Below are 12,943 nucleotides of genomic sequence, written 5' to 3' on the forward strand. Positions count from 1 at the left end.
AATACTTACAACGTTATTAATAAGCGAAAGCTTAAGCAGGAAAATTAAACACAAAATAGAGAAGAAAGAATTAGTTAAGGCAAAGAACGCTTACATGGACATTATTTATATTTTAATCTTAATGTTTAATAACGTATTTTTCAAAGGCATGCACACTAACTTAGTTTTTTTTTATATATATACAGATACAGTGCCTGTGACTTAAAAGTGCAAATCATAATAGGTACAGATTATACAGGGAAGAATTTGTGCTGATAAAGATCTAATTTAAAATTTGGTGCCAGTGCAGATTTTGGTGCTAGTGCTTATTCTTAAACCTGTGATAATGTGCAAAGTGCTACAAGTTGTGCCGTTATGAACCAGATTGCCGATATGTATACCTCGTCAGGCGATTGAGGTCTGCTGCTAAAAGCGGGTTGTGGGATTCCTAATGTTGCTTGTTTATTCTCGTCAGTGCCCTCTGTCTCAGCCTAAACAGTAAATTTAGTTAATGGCGACCGTACGACGTGTATTATTGCTGTTCAAACGTAAATGAAATTGACTGTACTATCTGGTCGCATTAAAAATAACTTATTTGTCGCTATATATTTTTTTACCGAATATTTCCAAATTCTTGTAATGTTTTTTTTTAATTCTCACACGTTACGATCATCTTTATATAGTGATAAATCAAAAAAATCCCTATCAGTCTGAACCAGAGCAGTACCTATACTTTACTTAGAGGGCTCCAAAGCGGCTAAGTATTAAGTAGCAAGGACGAAAGAATTTAATCAAATTATCAAATGCATCTTGATATATTTCAATAGATACTCAAAAACCTTTTTGTTTTCTTATTCTAACTCATACTCTAAATTAAATAAATAAAACACACTAAATACTTATCAGCCTTTCTACATAAAGGTGATTTACATATAATCCGAAAATAGAAATAATACGATAGAAAGTCAGAATACTGATAGACACTAGTATAGTCACGTATACTAGTAGATATTATATTAATTTCACTCAATGCTGATCAGTGACCATACATTAAGTAGGCCAGAAGATAAAAAGAAAATTTGGAGTATAGATCAAAATTGCTTGATAGCGTTTTTGAAAACGCTATAACTTTTTACAAGGTAAGCCCAATAATTGTGAACAATACAAGTGTAGTGTAGTGTACGGTCAATTTCATTTGTTATTGAACCTTTATTATGTTGTTAATGTATCAGCATGTTGGCGTGTGTGTGTCTTTGATATGAAAGCCAAATTAGGTGTGTGTGAAATTTATGAAATTTTCAAAATATTTAACAGTGTGCTTATGATTGTGTATTTGTACCTGTTTTGGTGTGTGTATTTCTGGAGATCGTGATCGTCTCCATGGAACTGTACTCTCAGGTGTTTCTAGCAATGTCGGTTTATATTTATCCTCTAACTCTGGTGTTTGTTCAGCCTGATTACAAATATTTCAGTTATTTTAAAGTTCAAACTTAAATGTTTAACTTTAATTTAGAAAAATTGTATACCTGTGGTATTTCTGGAATTATTGCCCATGAGAACGGAACTTCGTTTTGTTTTGTATCCGGTTCTGGCGTTAAAAGTTTTGGTACCTAACGAATTGAAATTTATAAATAAAGTAAGTATATCAAAGCATATAACAATAATTACTTACGAGATTTTGACGATTTATTAAATCTTTGTAGGTAAAAATTATAAAATAACGTAAGATATTCCTCCTGTTTTATTAAATTTATGAACTTTATAGTAAGTGTAAGTTGTTAAGTGTAAAGTGTTAAATAGTGTTACCTCCTTCGCTGATTGTTTGCGCCATGGGTAAAGTGTTGATTGTGGTTTGTCGAGTGTATTATTTGTTTGTGTTTTATCTTGTGTGTTTTCAGGAACCTATGAATTGAATAGCAAGCTTAGTATTTCGTTCATATGCTAAATAATATTATAAGTATCATTAACCAGAAAAATACCTTCGTCGTTTCTACGACATCCTTCGGTTCAGGTTTTTCATCTTTAGGGGCCGTATCCTAATAAATTGAATATATAATTAATAAAAACTCCTATTTAATTAATGAGACGCTCATAGTTTAATCGTTTAAACTTCAATAAAATTAATATGAATTCATTTTTATCCATAAGTTACTATTTTTTATTTTCGAAAAAAATTTAGATGATACTACCTCAGTAGTTTTACTCTGTCGTCTCCAAGGATAAACGGAATCTTTCGTTTTATTTTCTTCAGGTTTTTTAACCTCATCAACCTTCGGAATTTCATCTTTAGTCAATGGTTTGGTTTCAGGTGCTTTTGGAACCTGTGTATTATTTGAAATACATATTATGTACTGGACTAATATGTTACATCAATTTTTACACTATTTTTGTATAAAAATCTAATATAAAAATGAAATCTTATCTAAGCGATAATTTCATTAAATTCACTAACTGGTGATTTTACTTTACCAAGGATTTTCCAAGGTTTTTATAGCTATAATAAAATAGGTAGGTTCTTTTTATTAAGAAAACCAAATTGTATGAATAAAACTATGAATATACCTCATTTGGCTTAACATTTTCTTTTTCTTTTGGAACTGGTTTCAAAGTTTCATCAACTGTTGGTTTTTGTTCCGTTTTTAATTTACTTTCTTCGTCGGTATTTTTCTCCTATTAAGAAGAAATGAATTTAAAGTTTTGATTATTATTTATAAATAAAACAAAACATTCAACTTAACTGTCTAATCACCAACAATAATGAATAAAACAATACCTTTAGACCCTTCCTAGGACGACGAGGAGTTGGTTCTGTTATTTTATCTTTCGAAACTTTCGTTTCCTCAATTGGCTTTTTCTTATCATCAACCTCATCCTTAGCCGGCTATTGCAAATAAATATATTGTAATTAGAAATATAACTTTCTCATTTGTGTACATAATTTTATTGTGTACAAAATGAAAAAAAAAATCGTACTACCTGTGATGGCTTAGTTGTAGGACGCATTGTTTGATCTTGCTCTAATGGTTTATCTATTGGCTTTTTAGTTTCTACTTTAGGTTCTATTTGTTCTTCTGACTTTGGTTTGTCTTCTGAGTCCTAATCAAATAAAAACGTAATGATATTTAGAGAAAACATAATGGACTATTTTTTTTAATAGAATGTCAAAAATTGACGTTAAAATTAGTATCGATTTATACGGGAATGTAGTAAGAAATTTTACTGATTTATATACCTCATAGGCATTGCTTGGGCGCCTCCAAGGATATGTGGGTTCAGTTGGACGATCAACAGACATTTTGCGCTTAACTTCGAACTTTTCTGTTGTTTTAAATATATCGTCCATGTCAACATCCTGTTTAAAATAAACCAACTTTATTTTTACTATTTTGTTATTACATGAAATGAAATAAGTATGTGTATTCTTTTCAATATTACCTCGTCAGGTTGACTAGGCTTTCGCCACGGATACGTAGGCTCAGTTGGACGATCAATAGAAACTTTACGCTTAATTTCTGCCTTTTCTACTTTTTCTGTTACATTCTCGTCATCCTGATTAATAAATATAGATTTTAGATCAAAATTGTTTTCAAGAAACATACAATTTAAAATAACGAAGGGATAATATTTATTTTTACCTCATTGGCACTACTAGGGCGACGCCATGGATACGTAGGCTCGGTAGGCCGATCAATAGACACTTTACGCTTAATTTCGGTCTTTTCTACCTTGTCTGTTACAACCTCGTCATCCTAATTAATGAATATAGAGATCAATATTATTTTTAAAAGTACAAAATAGTTGAATTTGTAAGATAATGAAAAGACAATGTTTTACCTCATTAGCACTACTTGGACGACGCCACGGGTACGTAGGCTCTGTAGGCCGATCAATAGAGACTTTACGCTTAATTTCGGTTTTATCTACCTTTTCAGTCACAATTTCGTCATCCTGGCGAATGAACATAATAATGATGATCTAATATACAATTTTACGTATGATACACATTTATAGTCTTACTTTGCCAAAATTTTATTTAATTTGTATTATATCCTCATGATCCTCATGGCGTTATGTAATAATAAAGAGCTACATCCTGATTAATTTTAGCGAATTTTATTATACTCTTATTTTTAGTTTTAAAACTTATATAATTTAGCGTTTAATCTTACATACCTCAGTATTTTTACTGGGACGACGCCTAGAAGGCTCTTTTGTTCGATCGATAGACTCTTTAAGTTTGTTTTCCGTTACGTCCGTTATATTCTCATCATCCTAAGTACAATATAATTAAATATAAATGAGAGGTATTAAATAATTATGATCAAAATATGTAGTAAATGCAATTTTGAAAACCTTAACCTTTTTAGTAGGACGATGCCTTTCAGGCTCTTTTGGTTTATCCATAGATACCTTACGTTTAGTTTCTGTTATCTCTGTAATATCTTCCTCGTCCTAGTTAAAATTGAATATAAAATAAAATTGAATTTTACCAATATTATTCTCATAATAGAAAACATGTTTAAATATTTTGTATATTTCAATATTTTTACTGACATAACGCTAAGATTTCTTAGTGGCTCATTAACATTACTTTTAATTTCTATTACTCCTAACATACGAGTATTTAAATTTCCATTATTGAAGTAAAAATACAATTTTAATGGTAATAGTATATATTTCCATACCTCAGTATTTTTACTTGGACAGCGCCTAGTTGGCTCTTTCGGCCTGTCGATAGATACTTTACGCTTAGTTTCAGATTTTTCGATCTCTTCATCTACGTCTTCAATATCCTAATTAAACAACATATTGTTAAACGTTTAACAATCCAATTTCTGGTATTTTTAGTGTTAAAGTTTATGTAATTTGAATATTATGGTATTTTATATGTACCTTAATTAAGAATATAAAAGTACTATTAATTACCTCCGTTTTACTATGACGTCGCGGTTGTATTGAATCCTTAATTGTTGGCTGATCTAAACTTTGACTACGTTTCGGTTGTGTTTTTCCAGTAGGTTCCTATGGGAATTATATGATTTTTTCAAGTATTCAAGAGTATTATGTAAGTAATTATAGTATAGTGTGTAAATGTGTACGTGGGAGTGTGAGTGTGAAAGTATACCTGTGTGTCTGTTTGCGTAGGTCGCCACGGGTATGTTTTTTCTGAGGGCTTATCAACAGATTCTGGCTTTACCTTGTCTTCTACTGTCTCAATAGCGTTTTCCTATTTACAAAAGATAGAAAAAATAAATCTAGCGGCACGGACGTTTCGTGGTTGTGATTTTTACACCTTTACATTGCCGTGAAATTATTCACATAAAAACATTTAGAGATAGTTATTTACTAGACACACATTTGTCAAAGGACAATAATCCTATTGACAATAAAGTATTTATTTACAAAAGAACAGATAAAGACATTTTGTCCTGGTATGTTTCTTAAGAATGTACATAGAGAATTTTTTCAGCATGCATGTTTGCTTCAAAGCGACTTACCTTTAACTTAACCTGGTCTAGTATGTTTGCTTCTGGTTCCTTTACGGCGGTCTAAAATCACAAGTTTATGGGGGAATAAATAAGCGCTATGGGTTCTAAAATCTATTGTCTCCTGATACTTATATGGTGCTTTTTGTTAAAATTCTAGATTAGATAGCCTACGAAGCTTTAAAACTTGTATACATTAGAAAGAGAAATAAAAAACACCATATTTGCATCAGGCTACTTATTAGCGTCTTTGGGTTTGTGGGTTCATCTATTTTATGCAGTTTGTGGATCTACTGTGCAATTTTTGCGGATACAAACAAAATTGTGACATTAACATGGTGAGATTTAACTAAAGGATTTTGCTTTGAGGGTTGCGTTTGCATATACGTTATTAAAAATTTATAAATATTTATCAGAAGCTGAAATTTTGAAAGCAACTATGATAAGAATAATCTGTTCATTTTATTTTGGACAGTAGTCAAATCTTGAGATATTTTTAAATAGCGACTGTCTGACATGTTTACGTCTTTATCGCTATTGAAATATTAAACTAAAAAAGTAATTAATTATTTAAAATAATTAATATAAGTTTTGTTGTTGAATTATAAATAAGTAATGTTGATGTTTTCAGCTTCTACAAAATCAATAGAAATCATATAATTTTTTGTATCATCATGACTTACCTTAACAGCGGTCTTTTTCAATGTCGCCACTTGCTGCTGTTCAGCAACTGAAGATATGGAGGACTTTCTGCTTTCAGCAGTTTCCTTTGTCAACTGTTTGAAGAAAATGCAATTGAATGTAACTACAGTTACTGGTGATGTAAAGTAACTGGTGTTTTAATAAGAATAGACTATTAAATCAATCTTCATAATAGACGAATTGATCAAAATACTTTAAGCATATTTTAAATATCCCAAGGTTAAAATAACCTGTTTAACATGTTTTAATATCATGAAAAAAATACAAATAAATACAAAAAGGACACTTTAAACGTTTGAAGTAATTAAAGCTACAAGTTTATTTCCATAAATAATTCTCATTATGAGTAGAGAAATGTATCCATGAGTGAAATCGTTGTAAATGGTTGAGAATGGATTATAACAATCATTCCCTTTATTAATATTAAAATATGTACTTACAGTATCATTAACAATAATGATATAGTCACATTAATTTCGTTGTCATTTTACATTAAAGTATTTGTATTTGGATAAACTTACCTTAAGGCCTTTAGCTTCCATGACGGAACTTCTACGGCTCTCAGTCTTAACTTCCTCTGATACCTTTAGAAAAAAATGAATATTTTTTTTTAAATATTTTTAGTATTCTATTCTAATGACTTTTGTGAACACTAAAAAGCTTACGAGTCTTGGATCATTTCATCGTTTTTATAATAAAAAGCAAATATAATATGTATTTTTTAATAGCAAAATTTTTTTTTAAAATCCAGTAGAAATTCTTAAGGATAATAAATTTTATCTCTAACCATCGTCTTATGTAGATGATATCACTAGAAAAATATTTTTATAGTAACAGATATAAAAGGGGCAAATATTGCCCTGACATGCCCGATATTGCCAGCTACATTATTGCAGACTGGTAATATTTTTTCAAGCCTCACATAAGTGTGAACACACTTAATAAGAACTTAATAAGCAACTTTAAAAGAAGCTTCAAAATTGAAGGTACTCTAAATACTAACTTCAGTTTGAATCGATGTTCTCCTGCTTTCAGTCTAAAGGAAAAAAAACATATAATGATTAGCACAAACATTAAACATAAGACATTTATTCATGGAATAACACTTTTGAACTCAATTGTGATCAAAATACTAGGAAAATCATATTTTATTTACGAGACGAAAATATACATTGAATTTACCAATATGAATACAAAAAGGATAGGACAAAACAAATTGATTATTAATACACAGACGAGCTTACATAGGAATGGTTAATTAACATTTCTCCTACTTCGTTCTACAGAGGAGAAAAAACATATACTTACTCTTCAAATAAGTATTGAGGATTTCAACGAGGACTTGAAAACAAGAAGATAAATGAATACAAGAAGGGTGATATTTAACTCTAAAGGTATCAAAAGATATTATTTTCTTGCTAGAAATAACTAATTCCAATGACTTATTTGAAGATATCACAAACACGTGACGTGATTGATTTTGTGTTTATTGAGAGAAAAATAACAAATTTTGAATCACTTTATCGAATCAATCCCAAACTAATAATTGCGTGTAAATTGATTTGTGTTCCCTTTTTGTATGTAGATAAATTCCTTTTAGTTTGAGATGGTCTTACAGATCAGAATAGAGTAATAACACAGAAATAAATAATTTGTCTAAAAATAAATTATCTTGTGTATTAAATATTGCAATCCAATTTGGTTTTGGAAGAAAATGCTTTTGTAAATGTTTCTCATTGACAAATTATGGAACGACCGAAATGGGAATAAAAAAGGAGTTATATAAGGCTTAACAGATGTAGTAGTATCGCAGCAAACAATAGTCTTTCAGACTTATGTGTGTGTCGAAACATTATATCATTGTGTTTATGAACAGGGATCACTCTGGGTGTTTTTATTTCTACCTTAACTTCAAGACGTTGTTGTTGGGCAGCTACCATTTCCACCTGTTTCATCGTAATATTTTAATGGTTTTGGAAATGTTGTCATAGTTAAAATCCAATTAGTTAAGATAAATATTAAATCTTATAAATTCGTTCATTATTAATTCACAAAATTTACCGCGAGTATTTTATCTACATTTAATTTAAACCATTATTACCCAAATATTACATTAAAACGTAATAGTAATAGAGAAATATTGTAGCTTTGTTGTAAAATTTGTAAATAATTAATTTCTATTTCTTTCTAAAAATATTTAAAAGATAATTTTAAGAAAATAAACAATAATTTCGTAACTACATACCTTTGTAACTTCCTTTTCTTTCTTCTCTTTGACCGTTGGAGTTGGTGTGATCTTTTCATATTTTTCGAGAACTGGTCTCTCGTAATCGTCCACAAAGTCCAATTCGTACTGTAAAACCAACAATCTCATTATATTCCATGTATTTGTTATAGAAATAGCCAGTAAATTTGCATTTCACTTGATGAAAAGTGGTCACTGCCGCTCATGAACATCTGTGATCTGTTTCAAATTTAGGTAGATTACAGATGCATTAGAACTTCTAAAAATTTTAGAACTTCTGGTAACTATATCATTGCTACTACTAACATTGTAGCATTAAATGCTGTTATTATAAGTCAAAACTTGAAAGTGAGAACGTGGTTCTACCGCAAAAATAATATTTAAGTGCAATAATGAGTACAAAGTTGAACATCTGTACTATAAAAGAACGATGCTCAAATTGGATCATTTTCTGCGCGCAAAGTACAACCTAAACTTATTTTTAGTACAAAGTATAATAAAATGACATGATACTCACCATACCTGAAAATAACACGAGACATAGGCATATAGACATAGCAACATGCGACTTGCAACGACCCAATACATATACAACGAACCGACAACAACTCAACAGACTCCATCCAGGGGATAAGACATGTGTAGTGAATGTGTTGGAATAAGGTTTGTGCTGTTAAGGTTGCAAGAAGTAAGTAGAGGTATTGTTGCAAATGTATAATATGCTTTTAATATGTGCATAAAATCTGTATTTAAAATAAGTTAAATAGAAAAGAATAGAAATAGAGAGAGATATAGAGATAGATAAGAGAACACAATGAGAAACAGAAGAGCTGAAAGAGAGACAAGAGAAGATAGATTCAGAGAGCACAAAGTTCAGAACAACAGAATGGTGTTTACCCCGTCTTCGGTTTCTTTATCACCAGTAGAAGTAGCTTTTTTGGGCTTATCAGTTGTCTTCTTAACTATTTTCTTTAGTTGAGGCTTTTCAAATTTACCACCCTGGACTGTCAGGGGTTCCTAAAGAAGCAATATAATTTTAACAGGACAGTTCTAGATTATAAAAGCGTTGTTTAGCTAGTGCAGGTATATCTATATGGTTAGTGTGGTTGTGAATAATATAAACCAGTGATATTATTCATGCTCCATCGTTTATTGAAATTGAAAAGATTAGTGTCTTTAATTATCTCAGCGGATACTTTTGTATTATTACTTCCCGTCTAACTAATACATATAATAGTTGTAAAGTAAACGTGTTTATCTACCTCAGCTTTGCTTCCTCGCTTGACGACACCTGGTTTTTTAACTTTAAGTTGGGCTTCTTGGCTATCCTCCTAAAGATGATATTTCCAATAGAATTAATTTCGAAATTCTTATTCTTTTAAATATTTTTTTTAATTTTGTTTCAACTATAACCAATTTCTTCCAATAGCTTTTTATGATTCACTATTGAAATATCGTTAAAGTTAAGTGAAATTAATTAGCTGAGATAATTAAAAATACAAAGAAAGAAAAGTACCGTTGGTTTTTTCTGTGCAGGTGTTTTTTGTGTAAGAGATGCTTCTTCGGGCGCAGTCGTGCTTGTCTTAGTTCGAGGCTTGGTGAGACTGACCGACTCCTCTGTATCCTCACCCTAGCCCACCAAAACATTAGTTAAGTGCACAGCTTTCCATAACAGTGTATAAGAAAAAGTTAAAATTAAATTGAAGGCTACGTCTGATTTGTTGACAGTAGTCTTCAAAAGTGCCAGTAAGTATAAGAATAGAGAACAAGATTCAGAACTTTGAAATATTTTGAAATATTAATGAAAATAAGAAAAAGTGTATATGTACATGTGTAATGTATATATATATAATTATGTAAAACGTGAAATAGTGTATCAAAAACATCTGCCTCATTGTGAAAAACTAGTGCAAAGTTCTGTGCTCCTCTTATTTCAAAAATGGCACAAACTGTACGTCTACCTTCATCGTAGGTACCTTTATCAGAACAAATACTCTCTTTAAAACAGGTTGTGGTGGTAAAATATTAGTTTTGGTAGCGTTCATCTGTGAATTATTGTAAATTATTTATTTGACATCTTTGCTTTATTATTCCTGACTTAGAATAATATGGTCAGGTTATAAAAAACTTTTATTTTAATATAATGTGCAATTTAAACCAAAATGTGCTGTATAATTTAGATTAATTACTACCTTTCCTGTGTCCGTGTCTTTCGGTTTGGGTCGCTTAAGTGTTTTTTCGTCGACAATTTCTGGTTTCTTAACCTTGAGCTTTGCTTCAGCTTCATCCTCCTGTTTAGCGTTAAATGCATTTGTTTTATAATGAATGGCAAAATTTTGAAAATAATTTATATTTTTGTTTAAACAATGGCTATACGAACCGTGGGCGTAATTTCGGCGGGTGTTTTGTGTGTAAGTGAGACCTCTTCAGGTTCTTGGCCCGGCTTAGCTGGAGCCTTTGGCTTAGACAAAGTAACGTCTTCGTCGACATCCATAGGCTATAGAAATAAATTTAATTAAGAACGTATCGTAACTGCAGTATAAATATGTTGTTAGTGAGATATGTGATTTGTATTTCGTACCTCTGGTTTGTCTTTGCTTTTAACAGAACGACGTCTTGTGGCCGTTGCTGAAGGAACTTCTTCCTCAGGCTTTTTATCCTCCTAATAAACATTTGATAACATATGATTATCAATATTTAGTTATAAATTTTAGCAATTTTTGGCATAATGTACAAAGCTAATGTGTATGTATGTGTTGATGGTGTACCTTCTTCTTTTTCTCTAAGGGTGTCGGTGTAATTTTTTCGTATTTTTCAAGAACTGGCCTCTCGTAATCATCGACAAATTCTTCCACAACAACCTTAAAAATATTAAATTGAAAATATGACTATCAATATTTCTAATAAATAAAAGTAAAAACGTGAAACTGTACGAACAAAAAAATTGTGCCAATTAGAAAGAATCCTATTACTAAGTTAAGATTTCGAAAATTTGCAATGTACATATAGACGGCCATATTGTCGTTGTGTTTCTTCAAAGTTCCCCGAAGATAGAATAATAGGATAGATATTCTAACGGAAGAAATTTATAACGACGGAAATACTGAAAATAATAAATATTATACCATACATGTAAAGCTAAGCGTACAGATAGTTATATCAGCGTAAGGCATCAAGCAGTCACACAGCCAAGACTTACTTTAGCTGAATTAATCTGCTGCGCTCGTTGAAGGATTAAGATAATTAGAAGTAAAAGAAATAAAGTAAATGCTGAACTTCTATAGAAATATAGCGTATAGTTAACGCATAAACTCCCCATGTGCTGTTACCTAGATACTACCAAACGCTGTGTTAAATGGAAATTACGGCAGTAAAATTGGTTACATGCGACCTTTAACTCGACAATAGTTATAAGAGTCACATGTATACGAACTCTATTCACCGTATAAGTGTGTTATGTGAAAGTAGATTATTTAATAAGAGTTTGTAACTATGTGTACCTCCTTTTCTTTAAGAGAAGGACGTTTTTTGGCTTCAGGTTCGTCTTTTTTGGTAGGTTTAGCCTTTGGTTTGTCTTCAGGTTTTTTCTCTTCCTCCTAAGCAATAATTTAATTAACATTATATTTTGTGATTCTTATTAGTGAGTTTAATATGTAATTAAGTAGTGTTGTGTACCTTGTCTTTCGCAACAGAACGTTTACGGAGTTGAGGCATTTCTGGTTCTTCTTCTTTAGGTTTGGGCTTAATTTTTCCCTTCATCATGTCAACCTCATCCTATAGAAATATTTTAAGTTTATTTGTATTTCCTAATATTTGAAAAAGTAACACTAATTATATCTGATTCAGAAACAAGTTTTAATAAGTAAAACTCATAATTAAATTATACCTGAGTGTCACTAGTACGACGTTTATCTTTAGGCGTAGGTGTTATCTTTTCATACTTTTCAAGTTCAGGTCTTTCATAATCATCCACAAATTCGGGTGATTCCTAAAATGACAAAAGATAATTTTGGACGCGAATTTATACTAATATCGAATTACCGAATCGAATTCATTTTAATCTGAGACGTAAATATTAAAGACAAGTACCTCTTTGACTCCGTTTTGTTTTTTAGACCTATCGAGAGGTGTTGGTGTCATTTTGTCGTATTTTTCTAATTCTGGCCTTTCGTAATCGTCAACGAATTCTTCTTGCTTCCCGGGCTTTTAAAAATAAAACGTTCATGTAGTATTGTAGTGTAAAATAAGAGTTGAAAGTATTCTGATTACGATTTGTAGAGTAAATTTGATTTTTTACCTTTTTAACTGGTTTTTTAGTTTGTGCTACCTGTGGCTCTTCAGGCTTTTCCTCAGTTGGTTTTACAGGAGCCTTGCCTAATTTAACTTTAGATATTTCATCGACTGGTTCCTCAGGCGTGGGAACACCCTTTTTCACGCTTGGTCGTCGAGGTTGTTCCTCCTCCTAATAATTTATGTCTTAAGTAAATATTTATTTTATTGTATACATAACTAACGAAATATTGTCAAGATT

The 12,943-nt window shown here is 30.9% G+C and overlaps 1 protein-coding gene and 1 long non-coding RNA gene across 2 annotated transcripts in view; both read right to left on the bottom strand.

The window, feature by feature from the left end:
* Positions 1–12,943, bottom strand: part of bent (projectin protein bent) — a 120,958-nt gene that overhangs the window by 90,508 nt on the left and 17,507 nt on the right. Inside the window, exons 17-33 of the mRNA XM_073090012.1 lie at positions 12,710–12,874; positions 12,502–12,615; positions 12,299–12,400; positions 12,088–12,186; positions 11,913–12,008; positions 11,181–11,273; positions 10,994–11,074; positions 10,793–10,909; positions 10,605–10,703; positions 9,929–10,042; positions 9,663–9,743; positions 9,310–9,429; positions 8,413–8,520; positions 7,171–7,203; positions 6,689–6,751; positions 6,149–6,241; positions 5,478–5,528 (exon numbers count right to left, since the gene is read on the bottom strand). Coding sequence (XP_072946113.1) covers positions 5,478–5,528; positions 6,149–6,241; positions 6,689–6,751; positions 7,171–7,203; positions 8,413–8,520; positions 9,310–9,429; positions 9,663–9,743; positions 9,929–10,042; positions 10,605–10,703; positions 10,793–10,909; positions 10,994–11,074; positions 11,181–11,273; positions 11,913–12,008; positions 12,088–12,186; positions 12,299–12,400; positions 12,502–12,615; positions 12,710–12,874 — 1,629 coding nt within the window. The remainder of the gene's footprint in view (positions 1–5,477; positions 5,529–6,148; positions 6,242–6,688; positions 6,752–7,170; positions 7,204–8,412; positions 8,521–9,309; positions 9,430–9,662; positions 9,744–9,928; positions 10,043–10,604; positions 10,704–10,792; positions 10,910–10,993; positions 11,075–11,180; positions 11,274–11,912; positions 12,009–12,087; positions 12,187–12,298; positions 12,401–12,501; positions 12,616–12,709; positions 12,875–12,943) is intronic.
* Positions 381–2,287, bottom strand: LOC140754861 (uncharacterized). The gene is made up of 6 exons (XR_012103713.1): positions 2,169–2,287; positions 1,959–2,015; positions 1,786–1,881; positions 1,506–1,589; positions 1,319–1,432; positions 381–470 (listed from the first exon to the last, which is right to left on the bottom strand). It is a non-coding gene; the product is annotated as an uncharacterized LOC140754861 (long non-coding RNA).

Source organism: Epargyreus clarus, unplaced genomic scaffold (assembly GCF_041222505.1).
Source record: "Epargyreus clarus isolate Ecla_fem2 unplaced genomic scaffold, WU_Ecla_fem_2.2 ptg000031l, whole genome shotgun sequence".
In the NCBI taxonomy this organism is placed as follows: Eukaryota; Metazoa; Arthropoda; class Insecta; order Lepidoptera; family Hesperiidae; genus Epargyreus; species Epargyreus clarus.